Genomic DNA, 22,880 nt, shown 5'->3' with positions numbered 1-22,880 from the left:
GGTGGCTGGCAGAGAGGGGACGACGTATCGGATCCAACCATGTGGCGTGCTAGAGAACTCGCCATGTGCATCTGCATCGATTGATGATCCGGCGGCTTGTGCTGTGGCGGGTAGTCCGCCTGGTCCTGCCCCGCCATCGCCAGCAACGCTCCTTGCCACGGCCGCGTCGCGATCGATCGATGGCGATGGTCCGCAGGGTGTACGCATCGGTTTGGGTGGCCCGCCGAGCACTGACCGCCTTGTCATCGACGTCCTATGTGATGAGCATGTTACTGCTGGCAACGTCTCGTTTGTTTTGGTGGCGATGGACGGGCCGGTATCGGCGAGGACCTTCCGGTTCGTGGGCCTTGCCGCTGCGGCGTGTCCTCTGCCCGGACCGTCGCCGCCGTCGCCGCCTCCGCCATCGCCATCGCCGCCTCCGCCGTTGTCGCCGCCTCCGCCGCCATCCTCACCACCACCGTCGAGCACCGGGCCGTCACCTTCGCCTGCGACGACACAGGGCGCGCGCGGCCACACGCCCAAGGGCGACGTGGTGGTCCTCGTTATCCTCGCCATCATAGTCATTGTCCTCCTCATCACTCTTGTCGTCATCTACGTCGTCTTTCGCCGTCGGAGTGAGTCATCTTACCTCTACATGACGTCATGAGGTCGCCCACGATCTCGCCCCCCCCCCCTCCCCGTTGGTAAACCAGCCATGTCCACCATCGCCGACCTGAGTCATTGCACCGGTTGCCGCCACCGCCACCACCCGACAACCACAGCCACAACCACAACCACAACCACAACCAGAGTCCCCTCCACTCTTCTCCCCACACTCACACACACACATACCCACCATGGTACGCACTCTCCCATCCTCTCACCACCACTACCACCACCACCACCACCACCACCGTTCTCCCTTCCCTCCGCCCTCTGCTCTCATGACTCACTCTGCTCGGTGACGGACTGCCGTGGCTTGGTCACCCTCTACTGTGGTCGGGATCGTTGTGCCTGCTGTGATCGATCGGTATCTGGTGGTTTCTGCTGCGATTGGCTTGTGCTTGCCTCCGTGTGGTTGTCTGTATCTCGTGGTGCCTGCTGTGATTGGCTTGTGATTGTCTCCGTGTGGGGGGCTGCCTCCATCGACGTGTGCTACGGCAACAGGACCTCAAGGGCATGGTGCTGATGGAGTGGCTGACACAAGTGATTCTGATGGCAGCGACGGCAGTGGCGTTTGTGGCCGGCTGGGTGGCGGCGTCGTTTGCAGTGGCCATGTATGTGTTTGGCGCCGGAGTCCTTGTCGCGCTGGCCGTTTGCACACCAGACTGGGGCTTCTACAACACCGCGCCCAAGACCTTCCTTGAGCCCGTTTCCAGCGACGAGGCCCAGTTCAACATCCTCGACCTGTTCCCGTCCGAGGCTGCCAAGACCGCCGCCGAAATCCGGGTCTCGGGTGGCGAGGTGCCGACAAGGTACAACGGGAGCAGCGGGAAGCGGCGGAAGCGGTAAAGGTAAGCCGGCGATGGCGCAGAGAGTTGGGCACATTTATGCGGGAGCCGCACACATAACACAACACATGTCACCGCTTGGACGGACGCTCTTCTGCGGCGCCGGCTGCATCGGATCCGCGCTTGCGCTTGCGGGTATCCTGGCTCGCCGTCGAGGCGACCGACGAGGTCGACGAGGGGCCGGCGCCCGAGCTACCGGCGCCTGCGGCCTCGGCCTCGGCCTCGGTCTTGGCCTTGAGCCTGTCGCGGAAGCCGTAGAGGTCGCCGCCAAAGGCCGAGCACTGGCTGAGCATAAGGCCCCAAAAGAGCTCCTCGTGCTGCGAAACGAGCTCCGAGATTGACTCCAGGACTCGCGAGATGGAGAGGATGCCAAAGGTGTGTGCCGTGAACGAGTGCTCGCACTGCGCGCACTTGTTGGCTGCGTTGTGCCGATAGACAAGGCAGTCGCACCCGGGCGTATTGCACCGGAGCCGCACATCGCCGTGCTTGTCAAAGGCCGAGCCCGAGAAGAGGAGCTTGAGCCAGACGCCCACGAGCGAGGTGTCGCGGACGCTCAGCTCGGCCGCGCCCGCCGGTGCCCCATCGACAATGCCCTCGGCCACCAGACCGTGCTTTCGTGCGTGCTCGAGGACCGACTCGACAACTCCGGCCGTGCCAGCCCCGTCCTCGATGCTCTCCAGGTGCTCCTGCATGGCACGCGCCAGCTTGCCCAGCACCAGCACCGTCCACTCGGGCTCGTCCATCACCGAACCAATGGCCGTCATCAGCGCCACCCATGCGCCACGAATTATGGCCGCCACCTCGACAGCCGTCATGCCCTTCGCCAGCTCCACCGCGCTTGTGCCGCTCTCCTCGCCCTTCTCTCCCGATCCGGTCTCGTCGCCCGTCGCCGTTGCTGGCTGCTTCTTCGCGGCCTCTGCCTGACGATCCAGCGCAACCACAGTCGCCTTGGAAACAATATCCAACAATGCCTTGCCCACCACTTTGCCTTCTGTCTGAGGCACCTCTTTCGCCGCATTGGCTGCAGTGGCCAAGAGATGGACAATGGTCTCCGCAGAGAGGCGACGGCTAGCTTGGCTCCCGCTCGCGCTCATGGTGATGCTCTTGGCAGGGGCGGGAGGGAGGGGAGGGAGGGAAAAGGGAAGTGCTCGTGCTTCTGGACAGTCACAGGTCACAGGTCGAAGAGGGTGGAGTTGGAGACAGTGCTGGTGAGGTGCTGCTGCCTATCGCTCTCGCTGTCGCTCTCGCTATGGCTGCGGCATTGGTTGGCTGGCTGGCTGGCTGGCTGGCACAGCGAAGAATCTGCCGCCCGCCAAGGCGTCGGACAACTTGGTTCGAGATTCCTCCACACCAATGGGAATAAAGGCCCTTACCCCCCCCCCCCCCCCCTCCCGGCCCGCCCGCTTCTCTGTCGATGGTTGCCACATCCACGGCACCATCAACAGATCCATCAAGCACGGACAAGCAGATTGCACTCTTCCTTTCATCCTGACGGCATCGATCGAATCGACCCAATGACTCGAAAACAGCCCTAATGACTCGGGGTCACATCGACGACTCCATCAACTCGATCGCTCGACACGCATCGATCCGATTGTTCGCCCGAGCAGACAAAGCCAATGACTTGCGGCTTGCCTATTTCCAACTGTTTGCGTCGTGAAGAGCAACCACTTCTCGCCCATTTTCGGTTCATCCAAATCCTTTTCGTCCATCCCACGGTACGCCCCTCCCCCTCCCCCTCCCCCCCCCCCTACCATCACCACCCCCTTGTGGTTGCTTGAGGCAATGATGAATTGTTACCCATACATTCGCAGTGTTACGTCTGAAACTGGAATATCCGACCGGTCGTGCCTAGACCCACACGTTGTTCCATGGTAGAGGTCTTGGGTTGAGCCCCTTCTGCTTTTTGCAGCTGCGGGTTCCCCATTCTCTATTGTGTTGAGCCGTGTTGGTACGACCGGAACCGGTCCAGAGCCCATGACTGAGGCAAAAATACAATGCCTTCCTTGGACTGAGTCTCTTGCAATCTTCCTGCATTGGTCTTCCCGTTCTTCCTTCTTCCTCCTCTTTGCCTGTCCTCCCGCGTCCCGCTGCCTTCATGAAGCGCCGCACGAGAGACAGACAAAGTGGATGGTGAGGTTGATGGTCGGCGACCAATGTCCGGACTGGATTATTTTTTTCCCCTTGCACCGCATGCCATCACCCTTTCCCTTGCGCCCATACTCATCATCGATGACTCGAATCATGAAACAGACGACAAGGTTGTGTACCATGCTCTGCTAACTGCACATTTTCGCCGCGCTGCTCCTCGCTGAGCTTGCTTGCGCCCGGCTCTATCTCTTTCCTCGCTTCGGCACAGACGCCAGCCTTGTCGGCTACGGCGTTGTCGGCCGATGCGAGCCCACGATACGCGTGTCATAATAACATTCGATTGTATCTCCACACCACCCCTTTCTTTCTTCCTTCTTGCATCTTCCCTGCCCCTCGTCGCACTGCGGTGATGATGTTATTGTGACGCTTAGTCTTCGTCGTCCATGAAGAAGTAGTTGCCCGACGACTTCTGCGACGAGTCCTTGACCGAGCCGAGCTTGTTGATGCGCGGGCGGTAGTTGGCCGGATCGCGGCGGAAGGTGATGTTGAGCGAGCAGAGGAACTTGTTCATGCCGGTGAGGAGCGACTCGGGCGTGTTGGCGGTGGCCTCGACGGCCGGCTGGCCCGAGTAGACGACGACACGATCGGCCATGTAGGTGGCCATGATAAAGTCGTGCTCGACGATAAAGGCGGTCTTCTTGGCGTGGATGATGTAGCGCTTGATGGCGCGGGCGGCAGAGATGCGCTGCTCCGAGTCGAGGTACGCCGACGGCTCGTCGATGAGGTAGACATCGGCCGGGTGGCCGAGGCAGAGCGTGAGGGCGACGCGCTGCAGCTCACCGCCGGAGAGGTTGAGCACCATCTGGTCCATAATCTCCTCGATGAGGAGCGGGCGGATGACCTCGGCCTGGAAGGTCGGCGTCATGAGCTTTGTCCGAATCTTCTTGGTAAGCAGCTGGCGGACAGTGCCCTTGAAGCGCGGCGAGATCTTCTGCGGCTTGTACGAGACGTTGAGCTCGGGCACGTTGACCGACTCGTCGTCCGGCTGCAGCAGGCCCGCGAGCATGCGGATGAACGTGGTCTTGCCTGTGCCGTTCTCGCCGAGCATGACGACAATCTCGGCATCGGTAAACTCACCAGCCTCGACGTTGAGCTTGAAGCTCGACGAGGTCTTCTTGTCGTGGAACGTCTTGACCATCGACGGGTACGAGTAGCGCCGGAACCGCGAGTCGTCGGCCTCGTCCTCCTCGGCCGTCTCGGCCACCTTGAACGTGAGCGCCTCGTTGCGGAACCGCAGGTTCTCCGTCGGGATAAAGCCGGCGAGGAAGATGTTGATGCCCTCGCGGACCGAGTACGGCATGGTGACCACGCCGTACACACCGGGCTTGCCGTACAGCACGCACACGTAGTCCGAGAGGTAGTCAAGGACCGAGAGATCGTGCTCCACAACCACGCAGTACGTCGAGTCGTCCTTCACCAGGTCGCGGATCACCCGCGCCGCAGTCAGACGCTGCTTGACGTCCAGGTACGACGACGGCTCGTCAAACATGTACACATCCGCCTCCTGCACCGCCACCACGCAAATGGCAAACCGCTGCAGCTCGCCACCTGACAGCGCCTTGACATCACGCTGCTGCACATCCTCCAGCTCCAGGAGCTCGATGAGCTCGGCCTCGTTGTCCCGCTCAGACTTGGCCTCCAGAATCGAGCCCACTGTACCCTTGACCGCCTTGGGAATGTGGTCCACGTACTGCGGCTTGACCACGCACTTGATGTCGTCCTCCAGGATCTTGGTAAAGTAGTTCTGCAGCTCCGACCCGCGGAAGTACCGCAGAATGTCTTCCCAGTCCGGCGGGTCCTCAAAGTCGCCCAGGTTCGGCTTCTGCTTGCCGGCCAGCACCTTGAGCGCCGTCGACTTGCCAATACCGTTCGTCCCCACAAGCCCCAGCACCTGCCCCGCACGCGGCGTCGGCAGCCGATGGAGCTTGAACGAGTTGGCACCGTACCGGTGCGTCGTCTGCTTCGACAGGTTCTTCGGCAAGTTGATGATCGTGATCGCCTTCATCGGGCACTTGCGCACGCAAATACCACATCCATTGCAGAGCTCCTCAGAGATCCACGACTTCTTCGACTTGGACGTCACCTCGATGCACAACTTGCCTACAACCCTCGTACCACACACAAAGAGAGAGCGCGCACCCTCGCCATCATGAGTCCTCATCCGATCAAGCTACCGAGCCCCATTTGTCCGCACACGACCCATCGGGCTGCCCATCGGGCTGCCCATCGGGCCCTGCGTCCAGAGCAGCAAAAATACACCCGCACACGCTCGCCTCTGCCTTTCGATCAGCGCGCCACCATCAATCCAAACCGCTTCCCAGCCCCATTCCCAGGCCCAAGCCCGCCATCTAGAGTGCGCCCAGCTACAGCTGACCATTGTGCCCTGCCAAACGCACCCAATCGCATCCAATCGAGGTCAACGAGGTCGGGTCGGTCCGGCGCCGTCGGACAGAAATCTTCCCAAAGTGACCAAGCCGAGTTCCAAGGGCGTCCACTGAGCGACAAAAGGCGAGCGAACCTCACGAGCCATACCCCACATAGTGGACTCGTTGGGTAGAGCATTGGGCGAGGTACATGTAGTGTCCAGTCATGGACGTGTCACACGGATGTGTCGTTGAGGATGGCGGGAGGAAAGACCAGGAGTGGGCGTTGCCTGGCAACAAGACGCCCAATCACCATCCGCCGAGTTGGAGGGCGGCGGCAGCAGGGGGGGGGGGGGGGGGGGGGGGGAGGCCATGACAAGGTACTACACAATACCAGGATAGGGGTGGTACTCATGGAGAGAGAAAGGGCAAGCAATGTTACGTACCCATGCGAACAACGGGGCAGTTGCGCTTGCACTCGAGGCCGCAACGACGCGGCTTGCACCGCTCAGCCTCAACAATGGCAACTCGGGTGAGCTTCTCCGACGACATGGATCACACCGGAGAGAGAGAGGTATGCCTTCCGACGATGATGATCGATGATGACCGGTGATGGTGGCGGTGTTGAAGTACGAGAGGAAGGTGTGGGCGGAATGGCCCTGGATGGCCCTGGATGGCGGTAGTTGTCCCATCGCACCCGTGCTGAAGCTTGAGGAGGGTACAGCAGACGTGGTTGGAGCCGGGGAGGCACGCGAGGTTGGCTTATAGAGGCGGTGGGACAGGGGCACACGCACTACCATTGCCATCATCCACGATCTGACTACCGACAATTGGGTGATAACTATGTGCGGCGGTTGCTCGATCGCATGTGTCTCTCTCTCCCTCCTCATCTCCCTTGCTTGGCCTTAGTTGGCCTAAAGAGAGGCAGCGGCAGGCATCGCCAAGCTCTGCCAAACTGCGGCAACGGACAGGCTGTCGACACGGCACAATGCCCAAGACCACATACACGTCTCCCAACAAACCACTCACGCTACAAATGGGTTGTGGTGCGTCATCACCATCTCCGGATGACCCACCGCTGCGCAGGACCAAGGCAGGCGGGCGAGAGCAAGAGTCGGCAGGGGCTGGAAGTGAGCCGAGGCACTCCACGCCGGCGCGCAAGTCGTCCAAGGCGGGCAAGTCGCGATCAAAGTCGCCAAAGGAGCCGGCACGGTCACCAGCAACGTTGTCAACCAAGACACGAGGCCAGAGCCCAGAGCAGAAGCCGAGCTCACACACTGATCCGCTCCCGTTGTGGATTCGATGGGCAAACGGGCTCGAGCCGGTGGCGCCCCCGGGCACGCCCGCCGACCAGGTGGCGGCTGCAGCTCGGGTCAGTTCCGATGGATGGCTCGTGCTCCGGGGATGTACTGATCTGGCTGACGGCGATGTCGGGGCTATGCTGGACCGGATTGGAGCCGACGTGGTGGCGCTTGATCTGCGTGCTACTCTTGTCTCGGCCCAGGTACTCTATGAGGTAGCGAGCAACTGCCCGCTTGTCCAGGTTGTTCTTCTTGACGACGATGCGCTAGCGGCGCCCGACGCTGATCCGCTGATGGACGGCTCGCTCGTCGCTCCTGACTCCCCGTCTGACTCGATCGGATCCGGTGGCGCGCTCAAGTGGCTTCACTCCATGGTGGAAGGCCACCCCGTCCTCCCACGCCTGCTCACTCTATACGGCGTGTACGACGAGTACTACGACGCTGCGGACTACGGCCTCGACAACCTCGCGTTGTTACTTGAGGAGGACGCGCTCGATCCACGGGCGTCTCTTGCCCTCCCGCCGCGCGCACTCGTTGCCCCGCACCGCATCGCCGACGCGCTTGTTGCCGTCACCTCGAACGCCGCCGCCGTCACTCTCCGGCCCGGCAACGTGGACAACGACGACGATGATGACTTGGCTACCCCGGCGTTGTGGCTGCCGACGCTCTCGGCTTTTCTGGCCCGCCCTCCGGTCCAAGCCGCGCTCACCCGCCTCGTGCTCTTTGACACCCAACTCTCCGCTGACGACGCCGCACGCATCGGCACCGCGCTCACCTCGGGCGTCATCATGCCATCGCTCACCCATCTTTCGTTTGAGATGAACGAGCTCGGCGACTCGGGCGTCTCCGCCATTGTCGATGCCCTTGCTTCGCCGCAAGCACCGGCTGCGCTGCCCAACCTTGTCTCGCTCAACCTCAACTGCGTTGCCTGTGGGGTCGATGGCGCCGCCGCGCTCGGTGCGCTCATCTGCGGCTCTCACACTCTCACCGCCATTACAGCCTACGCCAACGAGGACATCGGCAACCGTGGCGCCGCCGCTCTCGCCGCCGCGCTCTCGCTGCCGGAGACTCGGTCGATCTTAGCCCTCCTTGACCTCGGCGCTTGCGACATCGGCTCGCCCGGTATCGACGCGCTCGCGTCGTCCGCCCTTTTTGCCCGCGATGGCAGCATTCCCCTCCGTGCCCTCCGCCTCAACGGTAACGCCGTCGACGACGCCGCCGTCGCCCACCTCCTCCCGGCGCTCGCCCGCGCCCACTCGCTCACCTCGCTCGATCTCATGTCCAACGCACTCACTCAAGCCGGCGCCAACGAGCTCCTCACCGCCGCCGCCGCCGAGCCGCGCCTCGCCCATGGCGGCATCCTGCTTGACGCTGCCCTCACCCAGCTCTTGCCGAGTCTGTAAGCAGGAAGAGACATCCAAGAGGCGGGCGGGCGGGCGTGCTGGATTTGTTCCGCCATGACAACAACAAACGAACAGACAATGCCCAAGCCACTCAACTCGGCGGCGAACACCGTCGCAAGAGCCGCCAAGCCGCACCGAGAGAGCGAGAGCGGATCGGCACTCGCACCTCACGGCCCTCACCTCCTACCGCTTGCACCTCTCGAACAGTGTATATGCAGGGAGTAGCACTGTTGTCTCGAGCTTGGCTTGCTCTGGTCGTTCTTGTGGCAGTAGGCCCAACGCTCCGACTCTGCCTCGCCTTCCCAGTGTGCTTGCCTGGCTCGTTCTTTGATGCCACCACTTCGAGCTGCCAACCTTGTCCTCCGGGATATGCATGCGGATACAATGTGACATCGCCGTTGATATGTGACCCAGGCACAGCAACGCCTGTCGGTGCTTCCTTCTGTCCAGATTGTCCTCCAGGCACTCATGCGCCTGTTGCCGGCTCTATCGCTCCGTGCAAGCCGTGCCCAAAAGGCACCGCCACCGATCAATCCGGCCAACAGCGGTGCTCGAGCTGCACGCCCGGCTTTGCAGCCCCCAATCTCGGCTCATTGGCGTGCGTGCCGTGCCTCCCGGGCACATACGCGCCGGCCGGAAACGCATCTGTCTGCGATCCGTGTCCGCGCGGCTCAGCAAGCGCTGCTCCTGAGGCCACCTTTTGCACTCCCTGCTCAGCAGGCACCTTTGCGCCCAATGATGGCGCCCTGGTGTGCTCGCCGTGCCTCCCGGGCTCGTTTTCCACAACTGATGGTGCGCCCGGGTGTACCCTCTGTCCGATCGGGACGGCGCAGCCTGCTTCGGGCGCCAGAGCGTGCGAGAGTTGCAAGCCGGGTTTCTTTGAGGGTAGCGAAGGCGCCCCAAGCTGCTCGCGCTGTCCGATCGGCACCTACCAGCCGTCATCCGGCGCGTCGGGCTGTATCGCGTGCCCGCCTGCCACCTCTTCGTCTCCCGACTTTACCTCGTGCGAGCCATGCCCGGTCGGCACCTTCAATCCAGTTGACGGCGGCGAGTGCCAGCCGTGCCCGGCCGACGCGTTCACCAATGTCACCGGATCGCTGTCGTGCAAAGCGTGCGCCGCTGGTGGCGCCGGTAGCCAGCCGATTGCAGACCGCTGCGTCTCGGCACCAGGCTTTCGCACCGATCCGGCGACCGGCGCGTATGTAGCGTGCCAGGTCGCCGCCGCCTGCTGTCTCGGCGAGCTCTGCGGGCCGTGCGGTGCGGCAACGAGCAAGCCAGCGTATGTCGGGAGCCTGTGCGAGTCGTGCGCGCCAGGCTTTTACTCTCCCAGCAACAATGGCGTTTGTTCTCAGTGCCCCAACTACTCGGGCTTTGTCATCGCCGGCCTGGTCGTCGCTGTTCTGGTTGTCTGCCTCGTCCTTGTCCGGACAGCCAAGTCGGGCAAGTTGTACTTTACCTCGATCTCGATTGCGTTCAACTTTTTCCAAGTCACCGCTGTCCTCATCACCTTTGATCTCGGGTGGCCATCGTCGGTCCGCTCGCTCTTTGAGCGGCTCTCGGTGTTTTACTTCAACCTCGACGTGGTCTCGCTCGACTGCACCTCGTCAGGTGGCATGTCGTACGAAACCAAGTGGCTGCTCAAGCTGCTCTTTCCGCTCGCTTTTGTCGCCATGTTTCTCCTCATTTACATCTGCATCCTCATCCACGGCCTGCTCCTCGCGTGCCGGGCGCGGATACAGCGGAAGCGGGCGGCCAAGGCGCGCGGCGATGCCGGCACCTCACTCCTCGCGCACGACGTGATCCAAGTGTCATCGGCGTCTACGCCGTCGACGGTCCTTGCCCTCATCAACAACGCCAAGTACCGCCGTGCGTGCATCAACGCCTGTCTCTCGCTCTTTTCCATTGTGTACATCATGCTGCTGGTGACCATGCTCGAGGTCTTTGACTGCGCACGGCCGGATGGCGCGGGCGCGGGCTCGGCAAGGACCATGCGCGCCGCGCCGCTCATTCCGTGCACAACAGCGTCGGCGCAATGGACCTGGCTCCGCAACGCTTCGGTCATCGGTCTCGCGTTTTACGGCATCGGCATTCCTGCTGCCTTTGCGGCCGTTCTCCTTGTCCAGCGCGAGCGGCTGCACCACCCGTCAGCGATTGCTATCTGCGGCCTCCTGTACCGACGTTACCGGTCGGAGCACTACTTGTGGGAACTGGTCATTTTGGCGCGCAAGATCGGAGTGGTCGGCGGCAAGTTGTTGGCGGGGCAAGTTGACTTGCAGATCATCCTCATTGCGGCGGTCATGGTCACTGCCCTCGGCTTTCAACTCGGCAGCCAGCCATACATCGAGCGAGCCACGAACCGGCTGGAGCTCATATCACTCTCAGCGTCGTCGCTCATTCTCTCGCTCGGCGTGGTGCTGTACCGCGTTAATGCGCGAAAGGGCGAGAGCGCACTGCTCGAGGCGATGCAGTTTTGGACGGCGCTGCTTGTCATCGGCCTGGTAGGTGTCTTCTCCGCCATCATTCTGGTGGCTGTTGCGGTCGAGATTGTGCACATCCGCAACATGCAGCTCGCCGGCATTGTGGGCGGGTACGCGACCGACAACGTCCATGTCTTCTCACACTTTTTCACCTCGCACTTTCGCATTGTCTCGCAGCTGCAGTACTCGACAACGAGCGACGGGCGGCTCTCGCTTGTTCTGCAATACGGGAATGAGGAGGCGGCGACGGTCGACGCGCGGATCCGATCCGAGACCCGCGCCACAAGCCACGGGCCGACGGCGGTCTCGCTGACGACGACGCAGCTGGCGAACAGTGGAGAGGCGCGCGACGAGCGCGCGCTCGACATGAGCCTGGTCGTCCAGCACAATCCCGAGTACCACACTGTTCATCTCGACGTGCTCTTCTACAAGTCAGGTCGGTACGTCATGGTAGTCTCAGGCGGCGCGCCGATTGTGCCCTCTACGGGGTGGTGTTGGGGTCGGTGCGGGCGCGACGCCAACCAGGATGGTAACGACGTGTGGCACCCGCGGCGAGCGCTGCTCGACTACCGCTCGACGGTGACAGCCGATGCTGACGCCGACGTGGCGGCGCATCCGCGCCAAGACATCATCGACGTCGACGCCCTGACTGGCCACGGCGCGGTGGTGGTGACGCCGATCACGGCGATACTCGACACTGGCTCGTTGGTCACGTTCCGGGCGGTTGTTCTCGGCGCAGCATACGTGGCTGTCCACTACCTTGACCGCAACGTGCTGACGCTGCTCGCGCGCGAGTCGCTCTCAGACGGCCCCGGCGAGACCATCCCGGCCGACGGCCTCCACGCGCCGTCGCTTAACGAGGATGTGGCGCCTGGGTACTCGGATGTGTTTTCAGGCGACGTCGAGATCGCAGCGTCGGGCGAGTATGTGCTTGTGGCTTTCCTGCCGTACCTATCGGACGAAGCGCGCGAGGGTGTGGCGCGGCCGGCACCAATCCTCGCCAACACGCCGTCGATCGTGCGAGCGAGCTCGTCGGTAGACTGGAGCGCCAAGCCGCGTGCGCGCGACATGACCGATCTCCGCAAGCAGATTCTGTGGAACATCGAGCCGCCGCTAGGTGGTTCGAGCGCTCGAGTGTCCAAGTCACCGCGAGGCGGGTTGGGCGCTCGTGACTCGGATAGAGCGAGTGGATCGGACTCGTGGTCAGATGCATCGGGCGCCACTGGACATGCCGTGCGGTTGTCGAACGTCGCAGACATGGATGGCCATCGGGGCGCTAGCCAGTCTTCAGCGCTGGGCGACTCGTACGACGAGTACGATGCTGGCGAATACGGAGGATATGGCGATGGGTATGGGTATGGGTATGGGTACGAGTACTCTGAGCAGCACGAAAGCCTGTTTGGCGAAAGCAATGGCCACGTCGTGGGCAAGGGAAAGACGAAGGCCAAGGGCAAGGGAAAGGGAAAAGCCAAGGCAAAGACGAAGGCAAAGGCAAAGGCAAAGGCAAAGGCAAAGGCAAAGGGCAAGAGCAAGGCCAGGGTGCTGGACGAGGACAAGGATGTGGCGGATGTGGCGGTCGAGCTGGAACGGCTGCGGCGGGTGGTGCTGGTGCAGTATGCAGCCGAGCTGCGCGCCGATGTGGTGCCTATATTTGGCGACGACGACGATCGCGAGGCGCCGCACGTTGCGGTGCTGCCCACGACGCCGCATGTGGGAGGTGGGGACGATGGCCCTGGCCGAGGCCGCAGTGCCTGGGACAAGCCGGGCAGCGCGCGCGACGAGAGTGCAGGAAGCCCGAAGACCCGGACCAGGAGCGCCAGTCGCGGTGTGGCTGATGACGGCGGCGACGGCGGTAGCGGCGGCGGGCGTGCGCCCGAGTCGCGGATGTCGTCACAGTCGCGGTCGGTTCGGGAGTTGAGCCGGAGCCGCGGGTCAACGCCGCAGTCGCGGGAGGTCTCTGCCTCACCGGCGCGGTCAATATCGCAGAGCTCACGGCCGGCCCGGCGAGGCCAGCCGCGGCGATCAGCGTCGCTGCAGCCGCAAGCGGCCGACAATCTAGTCAGCGTGGCGCTGGCGGCCTCGGGCCCGGGCCGGGTGCGGCGGTCGGATACGCGGACGCGATCACGATCACGATCGCGAGTGGTGGTCGACGACGACTTTGACTCATCGTCGTCGACCAGTGGACATGGGTTCAGCTGTCGACTTGAGCAACAGCACTCGCGGTCGATGCCCCGTGTTGACCGCCTGCACATGCTTGACGATCTGTAATGTGAATGAACATCAGGCAACACACATACCCACATGCAGCTACAGGTATCCATCATGATTGCCACGCCGATAATGGACCATCATTGATTCCCTTCATCTCACGATCATGTGCCATGTCATGTCATGTCATGTCCCATGCCAGCAGCAGTCTTCCAAGGACGGACACGCAGGTCAGCAGACCAGGGACCTTCCCCCTCCCCCCCCCCCCCCCCTTTCCCCACTTTCCCGCACAACTTCAACCATGGCGAGAGACACGGCCACAGACACACCTCACGCACAGCAGCACAAGTCGTGTCCTGGAAGGGAGTACCTGGTCCAACTACATAGATTGCAGCTAGAGGTAGAGAGGCAGAGAGGCAGAGAAGGGAAGGTCTGCGGCTATGAGCATTCCCAGCCCCACCTCGACAGGTCGGCTGGCGGAGCCACGGCTGACCCCGTATCAGGAGTAAGTGGAAGGGGAGGGGAAGAGGGAGGGGGGGGGGGAGGAGGTATGGTGGTGGTGGTGGTGGTAGGCATCATCATCATCATCGTCATCGCCACACCCATCACGCCCATCACCCTCATCACACCCATCACCCTCATCACACCCATCACACACGCACTCCATACTCACTCAACGGATGGGCACAGGGCAAAGGTGTACGACCCGGCGTCCGCACGCAGCAACTACAGCCGCCCGCTGCGCAGCTCGAGTGTGCACCCGGCTCCCGAGGAAGAGCCGGTGGCTACGGCCATCAGCCGCCCACAGACGGCGGCGACAAGCCGGCCGTCACGATGGTCGGCGCGCCGGCCGGCGACTGCGCCTGCGCGCCGGCTACGGGTGACGTCGGAGGAGTCACGGCAGGCGTGGCAGGCGCTCGAGTCGCGGCTGAAGACTCCGCTAGAGGTGCAGCCGCGCCGCCGCCGCCCAGCGACAGCGCAGGCCGGGCGCGCACGGCCACGCCCGACGCCACGTTCCGCGCGCTCGACTCCTGGAACCTCGTCGTTCACCCGCTACACCGGGTCGCCCGGCTACCAACCGCACGATTACAGCGGTGTGGCGGTATCGCCACACCGCGGTGCCCGCGCGAGCTCGCACGACACGCTGCGCCCGCTCTCGACCGCCTCTGGACGGACGCTGGGCGAGCTCGACGAGACCATACCGGTCGGTGACGAGCTCCGAGTCATCTCGCCAGGCTACTCGGGTGTCTCGGCCTCGCCCGGTCCCGTCCCACGGCGAGCTGCGTACGAGTACGACGACCCGGTCAACGAGGTCGGCTACACCCAGCCGCCACACACCCCGACCGGCTGGGCGCCGACGCCGCCGGTCGGCATGCGGCAGCAGCGGTGGTCATCGCGCCTCATGATGCAGTACTACGAGGCGCCCGACGTCAAGTTTGGCAAGCCTGACCCGGCCGCGGTCGCCGCCCACGCGGTCGTCCCGCGTGCCGCACCCGGTGCCTCGGGCGAGCCTGTCGAGTACATCGGCGTCGATAGCGCCTCGCACACCTTCCGCTTTTATCGCCCGGCACCGGCACGCGGCCCGGCGCGCACGCTCTGCTAGCACGTCTTCCCCTCAGCCTCAGCTCTGGTTCTTGGCCTTCCGCTTGCGCTTCTTAACCTTGACCCGCCGCCCACTCGGCGACGGCGGCGGCTGGAGCTTGGGCGTCACGCCGAGCTCGGGCATCGGCGTTGGCGTCCCGCCCGATGAGACCGAGCGCTTGGGCGAGCGGTGCTTGTGCGAGCGGCGCTTGCGGCGCCGCCCGCTCGGCGACGGAGGCACGCCTCCCTTCGGCCGGATCGGCTCGGGCCGCGAAGCCGCGGCCCGAGCGGCGGCGGCGGCCCGCGCAGCAACGCGCTCAGCCTTGGCCTTGGCCTTGGCCTTCTTCTTCTTGGCCTTGCGCGCCGCAAGGATGATGCCTGCAATCTCCTCGACCTTGGCCATGGCCTGGGTGTGCAGCCGTTTGGCCTGGGCAGTGACATAGGTGTACATGGTCTCGCGGCCAGACTTTTTGCGGACGAGATACATAAACTGCTTCTTGGACTCGTTGATGAGGAAGCACGTGATCTGTCGGTACTTGTGCATCTGCAAAAGCCGGCGCGCCTCCACAAAATTGGGGTCGCGCGAGTACACCATGACCGAGATCTCGTCAAACTCAATCTCCACGTCGCGCTCGACGCCCGATGCCAGAAGCTCCTTACACGGGACCCAGGCAAAGGCGGGCACAATCGACTTGCGCCGGCTCCGCATCCGTGGGCGCAGATGCGGCGGGAGTGCCGCCCCAAGTCCGCCCTTACCCGCACCCGCGAGCACATTCCGCGACGAGACAGCCTTTGACAGCCCGCGCCGCCCGTCCGACGCTCCGGCACTGCCGTCGACGCCCGACTCCCCGATGTCCTCGTACCGCGGCGGCTGGTCGTCCGACTCGAGGCCCGACAGCGGGTCCATAGCCTCGGCTTCCATCATGGCCCGAATCGCCGCCGGGTTCATCGCCTGCGACCGCGACTTGCGCATACCGCGGAACATACCGCTCTTGCGCTTCTTCTTGCCCTTGCCCTTGCCCTTGCCCTTGCCCTTGCCCTTGCCCTTGCCCTTGGAGCTTCCGCTGTCGCTGGTCTCGCTGGCCTTGCCGCCCATGCCCTGCTCCGCAGATTCCGCTGCCACCGCCGCTGCCGGCCCGGGCCCAACATCGCCCAGCAGGACGGTCTTCTCATCGCCCGGGCCATCGAGCCAGCCCGAGAGCGAGTCGACCGAGCCGCGACGGTTGCGGCGGAGCGCAAAGGCGGCCGGCGAGGTTGCAAGCATGCTCGGCGACGCCGCACCGCCAGGCTCCAGCCTTCGCATCATCTCGGCCTCAAGCTCGGCAGCCTCGTCCTCGTCGTCCCCAAACGACGAGCCCCAATCCGAGTCCGAGTCGAGAATCCACGTGCCCGAGTCCCTCCTTCTCCTCTCGCCCATCAGCGATTCAAATCTCGCCAGATTGAACGCCTTACGACGTTCGAGCTCGTCGTCCAACGAGTCTGCATCCAACTCGGATGAAATGGATCGGGCCTCCTTTCCCTTGGCCTTGGCCATCCTCCGCCGAGCCACACTCCGCGCGCCAGCACGGGCCATCGGCTGTGACGATGACGGCTGGCTGCTCTGCTGCCACTCATTGATCAATGTTGATGATGTTTCCGCTCTGACCAGAGTACCCGGGCCAGCAGAGCCACCACCACCACCACCATCATCTGGCCGAGAGACTGGAGCCGAGACGTTTGACCAAGACGAGGCCGAAGCCGAAGCCGAAGCCGAAGCCGAAGCCGAGTTTGAGCTACCACCTCCACCGACATTGTCCGACTCGTACTCGTACGACTCGTCACCACTTGCCCATCCCTGTGGCCTCTTGCTCGCTTTAGGGAGTGTGAGCATGGGAATGGGAGAGGTGTCTGCGTGACAAGGTGGAGGGGTGTGGCTGGATCGTTGCAAGTGCTAGGGGGGGTGGGGGATGGGCTTGATCTCGAGGTTGGGAGGAGTTGCGGGTATGAGGAGGGGGGGAGGGGGGGAGGGGGGGGGGGGGGGATGGTGTAGGGGATGGGAGGTGATGGAAGGGAGGAGCGCGAAAGGGGGGAGGGGCGGAGGGGGAAGGGGGAGGGGAGGAGGGGGAGGTCAACGACGGCTGGGTCGTGTAGAGGCGGGGGATGGCGATATCGGGGGATGCAGAAGGTCGCTTCTTGGGTACAGGATAGTACAAGGTGTACTACTGGAGTAGAGGTGGAGGTAAGGCAGTGATTGGCGGTGGGTGGGTACAGTAGTGCCCAGAGTAGGTGCTGGCAGGAGGCTGCCAAAAGAACTGCACGCGTGCGCACGCGCGTGCCTTGCTTACATCGACTAATCACTCGAGATGTTATCGTCCCAGCTCGAAGGATCCATCGTCGGATCCATCGTCGCAGCCATGGACCTGATAGGGGGATATTAAACAGTGGGAACGAGTGGTAAAGCATGTAGGCAGCAGAGGCGAGCTGCACAGAGTCGCGATCAAAGCCACTAGCGCATGCGGGCTCGAACAAGATGCTCGACAAAGGGTCGCGATCGCGATCGATCGCGTCCGCTCTCCGACACTGCTATGCGCGCTCGATGCGCTCATTCACGAGCCTGATTCCAGCTAGTATCCAGTCTGCACCCCATTAGTTTATCTTTACGCGTGATGGCATGGATTTGGCAGCTCTAAACAAGCCATCGCCCCTGGTCGGAACTGATCCGCAACTGAGCTGCATGTTCGGTGATCAAGCGTGCACAAATCGTCCATGCAGATGCGGTGACATAGTAAACACAGGGCGACCTTTCCACGCTGCACCATCATCGCCCGAAAGTAAGAGTCGCAAGAAGACAATGTGACTCGATCGCTTGTGTAGCTTGCTGTAGGACGGGCGACACGAGTCCGAGCAGCTCGATTTCGTAGCTGCGGGAGGGAGTAGCTGCGGGAGGGAGCAGACGGAGCCGTCCCGGCCACGATGTTTCCGGCGATCCACACACCGAAACAGCGATCGCGCACAGGAAAGGACACCCATTTTAGCTGAGCGTCATTCAGTCGTGCTGACATACTGACTGGCGATTGGGCTGGCTGGCTGGTTGACGATGAGGCTCGCGGAGTGGCGGTTGGTCGGGCTATCGGCCAGCGGCCGTTAGCCACCGCGGACACGCCAGCACACCGCACTCACTCTGTGTGTGCCACCCAGTTGTGTAGAGAGGCATGCCGCTGACACTTGGGGAGGGAGTTGTTGAGGAGGCTGGGGGCAATGGCGACGATACATCGACTGCATACCGGCCATACGCCACGCTGTCCGAGGCCGAGCACGAGGCGCAGCTGATGACGGCGACGGCGCTGTATCGGCATCCCGTCCACGCTGCGTTGGATCTTGCTGATCCTGCTGAAGAGGGGGTGAACACGGCGACCGTGGCGTATGCCAATGCTGCACGGGCGTCGAGGGCCACCGAGCTTGCCGTCCGGCCGTACACCAATCTGGAGCAGATGCACTTTGGCCCGCTGGGCAAGGTCAAAGGCAGGGGCGAGACGGCTACAAGTGACGAGGCTGCCGAGGCCGCGCGGCTGCGGGTCCTGCGGCATCTAGAGGGCCGGGTGGAGGGCTACACCGGGTTCAAACCGGGCCTTCGCGACACGGTATCCATCGCCACGGCCGAGTACGCCCGCTGGCAGTTTGACCACTCGCACTCGGCGACGCAGGCGAAGAGCCCGGCCGAGGTCAAGCGCGAGGCGGTGGCGGCGAAGCGGGCGCGTGAGCGTGCCGAGCGGCATGCACTGATCGAGAAGCTCAAGGCCGAGCGCCGGGCTCGTGGCCTGCCCGACGGCGATGACCACATCGACGACGCACCGCGCCCGCCGGCACCGACCCGTGGCCGCATCGCGGGCTGCACCAAGTTTGTGGCAGGCTTTGAAGATGCGCTCGGCGCCTCGCAGGCGCGCTACACAGCGGCATGGTACCAGAACCACTTTACAGAGGACGGCGAGCGGATTGGCGAGTTGTAGCCGGCCAGGATACGGTCGTGTAAACGAGGGCGCGGCCACTCTGTGCCGTGAAGGGCTCACTCAAAGATGTGTAGGTCGCGCGCGACAGGCCACGGCTCATGGTGCGACGGCGCCGGAAAGGCGATGGGCACAAAGGCGCCCGGTGCAAGGACGTGGACCACGGCGCCAAGGTTGCCACACCTGCCGAGGTAGTTGGGCACCGACCAGACGGTGTAGAGCTTGGAGGGGAAGATCTCGGCAAAGCCGAGGTGGACAAGTGAGTTGCCGGTGATGACCGTCGTGAGGCTGTTTGCCGCCAGGAACGTGTCGAGCGCAGCCTCTGAGTAGGTGTATCCGAGCCCGCGCGGCGAGAGCGAGAACGCGGCGTCGCTCGGCTCCCGGCTCGCCGGCATCGACCACATGAGGTCGGTGAGGGCGCCCTCGGGTGGAATCTCCATAAATCGGTCGAGCGCCGCGAGCTGGTCCAGCGACTCGATCGATGGCGAGAGGCCACCGTGGAGGACGAGGACCGAGCCGAGGGTGGCGGCGATGGGCAGAACGTTAAACACGCCGAGCAGAGCCTCATACGGCCCCTCGTCGCCGTAGAGGTCCATGCACTCGTCGCGCAGGCCGTACAGCTCAGCCGCAGCCCGGGTCTCATGGCCAGACCGCAGGAGCGTACATCGTGCCGGCCATCGGAGCGCACAGAGGATGAGCTCGGCCATGACCGCCACCGACGCCGGCCCGCGGTTGACGTACGCGCCGAGAAAGACGTACGAGATATCCGGAAGCGGGCCTGCCACCGCAAAGACTTCGCGGAGCGCTGAAACCGAGCCGTGTACATCGCCGACGACCGCCACAGGTGGGGCGATGTCCACCACGTTGGCCACAGCGATCATCTTTGCCTCCAGCGCCCCGGCCGCCGCCGACAGCACGTCGACATGCAGCTGCTTCCCCTCGCGAACACCTGCCAGCAGCTCGTCCAGCTCGTTGTCAGAGAACTGGGCCCGGCTCATTGTCGCATGCGGTGAAGAAGGGGGGGGGGGAAGGAGAGCGGCGTGGGTAACACGAGTTGGCTGTGGCTGTGGCTGTGACGGTGGCTGTGGCTGTGGACTTCCGCCGAGTGGCTGTCGGCCGGCCATCACTCGTCGAGCCGGCCGACCACCCTGGACCCCGCCGCGGCCCATCGCCCGACCCACCGCCCAACCCACCGCCAGCGCCACCGTCACCTTCCACACTCCACCGTCACCCTCCTCCTCTCCACCTTTACCACCCACCCACCTCTCTACATAGTACGCACCACCCCCACTCCCCGTACCACCGCCCCAACCTTAACCACCCTCTCCCCACCCCACCCCCCACCGTACCCCCTCTTGCCCCGCTGTTCTATCCTCTCCCCCCCCAACGACTGCCAGTGCGCGCCAAAAAACGACCTGCAGCAGAGCCGCCCCTCCTCCTTCCCCCCTCCCCCTCTGTCCCCTCTGTCCCCTCTGTCCCCCCTGTCCCTCTCACATCTGAGTATGATGTAGTGTCTCTTCGATCTGACTTTGGCTTCTCTCCGCGCAAGGCACGGCGGCGACGGCCGGAGCTCAATGACGAACAGCTGCAGGAGGTGAAGGAGGCCTTTGAGCTGTTCGACACGGACAAGGACGGGCGCATCGACTACCACGAGCTCAAGGTCGCTATGCGGGCACTCGGCTTTGATGTGCGCAAGGAGGAGGTTCTCCGCATTCTGCAGGACCTGGACAAAGACGAGGCCGGGACCATCGACTTTTCCGAGTTCAAGGGCGTCATGGCTGTCAAGATCTCTGAGCGCGATCCGCTGGACGAGATCCGCAAGGCCTTCCGCCTCTTTGACGAGGACCAGACCGGCTTTATCTCGCTCAAGAACATGCGCCGCATTGCCAAGGAGCTCGGCGAGCACATGACCGACGAGGAGCTGCAGGCCATGATCGATGAGTTTGATCGCGACCAGGACGGCATGATCTCCGAGTCGGAGTTCTGCGCCATCATGCTTCCCGACGACGACCTCAACCTGTAACCACCCTTCCAACCACCCCATCACCCTACCACTCCACAACCTATGCCCCGCTCTCTGTCCCCCCGTCTCCCTCCCGGTGCTGCTCGAGCTGACGAATGCGTATCTGCTCGGACCGCCCTCGTTTGTTGCCCCTCGCCTGCCTGCGCCTGTCGCCTGTCGCACCTGCTCGCAATGAACTATCGATCCCCCCTCCCCTTCCCCCCTCCTCCCCCACTCACTTCCGCGTGCGCACCTCTTGCCTGCTCGCCGCGCGAACCACCACGTCGGATGTGTGTCGGCCACTCGCCGCACCTCACCCACCCCCACCCAACCCCACCCAACCCCCTCCCTGCCATAGCCTTCCACGCAAGCATGAACATAAGCGCGAGCGTGTACACCGCTGCGGTGATGCGGAGCCTCGCGCGGGCGTTCACCACCGCCACCGTCTCGCGCGCAACCTCGCACGCACCCTTGCACGAAACCGAGTCGTCAGCTTCGTCGGCTCTGGCGGCAGCTCTTCGAGTGGTAGCGGTCATTCCCGCGCGCGCCGGCTCAACCCGGCTTCCAAACAAGCCGTTGGCGAATTTGACGCCTGATCTGGAGACAAAATGGACGGTCATCGATGCGGTTGTCTCGGCGGCCATGGACGCCGGTGAGCTCGACGACGTCATTGTGGCAACCGACTCGCCCGACATCGCGGCCGCGGCCGACGCTGCTGGCGCGCATGCTGTCCTCACCCCGGCTGACTTGCCCACGGGCTCGGATCGAGTCCATCACGCCCTACGCCAGCTCCATGCCTCGCGCCATCCGTCGGTTCGCTCGCTTGCGGGCGTCGTCAACCTGCAGGGCGATGAGCCGTTTGTCGATCCGCACCTCATTGACGCCCTCGCTGCCGAGCTCCGCGCCGCCGCCGCCGCTACCGCGCACTCGCACGCCTCGGCGCCCGACATTGTCACCGCCGCCGTCGAGCTGCCAGATGGTATTGCGCCTCCGGATCTTGACATGGTCTCGGTCGTCGTCGACCACGCCTCGCGTGCGCTATACTTTTCCCGCGCTGCGCTCCCGGCCGCCGCGCCGCACGCCGACACTGCTTCGCACCCTTCCCCGCCGCCATTTCTCGCCCACCTCGGCATCTATGGCTACACTCTGCCTGCGCTTGACGCCTTTGTCGCCGCGCCGCGGCCCTGGATCGAGCAGCGCGAGATGCTCGAGCAGCTCCGCGCCCTCTATCTCGGCCTCCACATCCACGTCGTCACCACCACTCCGCCCAACACGCTCTTTCCCTGGCCTCCCATCGCCATCGACACCCCTGACGACCTCCACCGTGCCCGCTCATGGCTCGCGTCCCGCAACCAACCGGCGACCAGCGGAGGACCAGCACCCGCAAGCATCACCTCCTGATTTCGTGCGTTTGCACACGAAAAACAGGTCACACGCTTTGCAACGGCGCGTGCGGGAAGAAACGGCATTCGACTCGCTCTTCATTACGCGTGCGTTCTTCCCTCCCTCCCCCCCCTCCCCTCCTCTCCCTGCCCTGCGTCTCCGGCCCTCAGTCAAGGCCCCCCAACGCGAATACAAGTTGCTCATCATCAGACCACACAGCACATGCAGCATCCCCGCTCCGAGGAGCTTTTCTGCACACATATCGTTGCGGGCTAGCCGTGGAAACGGAGGTGGAAAGCTGATTGTACCAGGCCGTTTTTTCGCCTTCCCATATTGCAGCTGGTCGCCTTGCCCGCTTTTCTTAGCCCTTTTTTTTCGGTGTCGGGCACTCCCACTCACTCCGCATCTCCTTCGCCAACGGCTTCTGAATTCTTTTGGGCTTTGTCCACCTCCATGCCAATGCCCATACCCATAGGCAATAATGAAGATTTCCATCTCACCGCGCACCCTTCTCCTTGTGGTGCTCGCGCTTGCCCTT

At 63.5% G+C, this 22,880-nt stretch overlaps 11 protein-coding genes across 11 annotated transcripts; 7 read left to right on the top strand and 4 right to left on the bottom strand.

The window, feature by feature from the left end:
- Positions 1-836: 836 nt before the first annotated feature.
- On the top strand, positions 837-1,568 carry AMSG_03146 (uncharacterized protein; the record flags this gene model as incomplete). The annotated part of the gene is made up of 2 exons (XM_013905021.1): positions 837-839; positions 1,147-1,568. 2 exons carry the CDS (start codon positions 837-839, stop codon positions 1,489-1,491), a joined length of 348 nt encoding a protein of 115 aa, XP_013760475.1. The 3' UTR covers positions 1,492-1,568.
- AMSG_03145 (uncharacterized protein) lies at positions 1,562-2,584 on the bottom strand (the record flags this gene model as incomplete). The annotated part of the gene is made up of 1 exon (XM_013905020.1): positions 1,562-2,584. One exon carries the CDS (start codon positions 2,582-2,584, stop codon positions 1,562-1,564), a length of 1,023 nt encoding a protein of 340 aa, XP_013760474.1.
- Positions 2,585-3,270: 686 nt separating this feature from the next.
- On the top strand, positions 3,271-3,773 carry AMSG_11750 (uncharacterized protein; the record flags this gene model as incomplete). Its single annotated transcript, XM_013905045.1, has 1 exon — positions 3,271-3,773. Exon 1 carries the CDS (start codon positions 3,468-3,470, stop codon positions 3,771-3,773), a length of 306 nt encoding a protein of 101 aa, XP_013760499.1. The 5' UTR covers positions 3,271-3,467.
- A 204-nt stretch (positions 3,774-3,977) lies between these two features.
- AMSG_03144 (ABC transporter E family member 2) lies at positions 3,978-6,578 on the bottom strand. The gene is made up of 2 exons (XM_013905019.1): positions 6,451-6,578; positions 3,978-5,741 (listed from the first exon to the last, which is right to left on the bottom strand). The coding sequence occupies exons 1-2, from the start codon at positions 6,554-6,556 to the stop codon at positions 4,009-4,011; spliced, it is 1,839 nt and encodes a 612-aa protein (XP_013760473.1). The 5' UTR covers positions 6,557-6,578; the 3' UTR covers positions 3,978-4,008.
- Positions 6,579-7,020: 442 nt separating this feature from the next.
- AMSG_03143 (uncharacterized protein) lies at positions 7,021-13,481 on the top strand. The gene is made up of 2 exons (XM_013905018.1): positions 7,021-8,704; positions 9,265-13,481. Exons 1-2 carry the CDS (start codon positions 7,041-7,043, stop codon positions 13,451-13,453), a joined length of 5,853 nt encoding a protein of 1,950 aa, XP_013760472.1. The 5' UTR covers positions 7,021-7,040; the 3' UTR covers positions 13,454-13,481.
- Positions 13,482-13,833: 352 nt separating this feature from the next.
- On the top strand, positions 13,834-14,996 carry AMSG_03142 (uncharacterized protein; the record flags this gene model as incomplete). Its single annotated transcript, XM_013905017.1, has 2 exons — positions 13,834-13,898; positions 14,084-14,996. 2 exons carry the CDS (start codon positions 13,834-13,836, stop codon positions 14,994-14,996), a joined length of 978 nt encoding a protein of 325 aa, XP_013760471.1.
- AMSG_03141 (uncharacterized protein) lies at positions 14,934-16,851 on the bottom strand. The gene has a single exon (XM_013905016.1). It carries the CDS (start codon positions 16,842-16,844, stop codon positions 15,015-15,017), a length of 1,830 nt encoding a protein of 609 aa, XP_013760470.1. The 5' UTR covers positions 16,845-16,851; the 3' UTR covers positions 14,934-15,014.
- A 1,314-nt stretch (positions 16,852-18,165) lies between these two features.
- AMSG_03140 (uncharacterized protein) lies at positions 18,166-18,995 on the top strand (the record flags this gene model as incomplete). Its single annotated transcript, XM_013905015.1, has 1 exon — positions 18,166-18,995. The coding sequence occupies one exon, from the start codon at positions 18,166-18,168 to the stop codon at positions 18,958-18,960; it is 795 nt and encodes a 264-aa protein (XP_013760469.1). The 3' UTR covers positions 18,961-18,995.
- A 21-nt stretch (positions 18,996-19,016) lies between these two features.
- Positions 19,017-19,955, bottom strand: AMSG_03139 (uncharacterized protein; the record flags this gene model as incomplete). The annotated part of the gene is made up of 1 exon (XM_013905014.1): positions 19,017-19,955. One exon carries the CDS (start codon positions 19,953-19,955, stop codon positions 19,017-19,019), a length of 939 nt encoding a protein of 312 aa, XP_013760468.1.
- A 515-nt stretch (positions 19,956-20,470) lies between these two features.
- Positions 20,471-21,170, top strand: AMSG_03138 (Ca2+-binding EF-Hand superfamily protein). The gene has a single exon (XM_013905013.1). It carries the CDS (start codon positions 20,624-20,626, stop codon positions 20,978-20,980), a length of 357 nt encoding a protein of 118 aa, XP_013760467.1. The 5' UTR covers positions 20,471-20,623; the 3' UTR covers positions 20,981-21,170.
- A 197-nt stretch (positions 21,171-21,367) lies between these two features.
- AMSG_03137 (3-deoxy-manno-octulosonate cytidylyltransferase) lies at positions 21,368-22,469 on the top strand (the record flags this gene model as incomplete). Its single annotated transcript, XM_013905012.1, has 1 exon — positions 21,368-22,469. The coding sequence occupies one exon, from the start codon at positions 21,368-21,370 to the stop codon at positions 22,358-22,360; it is 993 nt and encodes a 330-aa protein (XP_013760466.1). The 3' UTR covers positions 22,361-22,469.
- Positions 22,470-22,880: the final 411 nt, after the last annotated feature.

This window comes from Thecamonas trahens, assembly GCF_000142905.1.
Source record: "Thecamonas trahens ATCC 50062 unplaced genomic scaffold supercont1.11, whole genome shotgun sequence".
NCBI lineage: Eukaryota > Apusomonadida > Apusomonadidae > Thecamonas > Thecamonas trahens.
Note: the sequence above shows the minus strand (reverse complement) of the source record. Positions and strands in the feature narration are given on the sequence as shown.

Excerpts from the sequence above, each read along its gene's own strand:
- AMSG_03144 (XM_013905019.1), bottom strand. The coding sequence starts at position 6,556 with ATGTCGTCGGAGAAGCTCACCCGAGTTGCCATTGTTGAGGCTGAGCGG. Across the intron at positions 5,742-6,450 it reads CTGCCCCGTTGTTCGCATGG|GCAAGTTGTGCATCGAGGTG; the intron begins GTACGTAACATT and ends CGAGGGTTGTAG.
- AMSG_03143 (XM_013905018.1), top strand. The coding sequence starts at position 7,041 with ATGGGTTGTGGTGCGTCATCACCATCTCCGGATGACCCACCGCTGCGC. Across the intron at positions 8,705-9,264 it reads ACCCAGCTCTTGCCGAGTCT|CTGCACGCCCGGCTTTGCAG; the intron begins GTAAGCAGGAAG and ends GCGGTGCTCGAG.
- AMSG_03141 (XM_013905016.1), bottom strand. The coding sequence starts at position 16,844 with ATGCTCACACTCCCTAAAGCGAGCAAGAGGCCACAGGGATGGGCAAGT.
- AMSG_03138 (XM_013905013.1), top strand. The coding sequence starts at position 20,624 with ATGCGGGCACTCGGCTTTGATGTGCGCAAGGAGGAGGTTCTCCGCATT.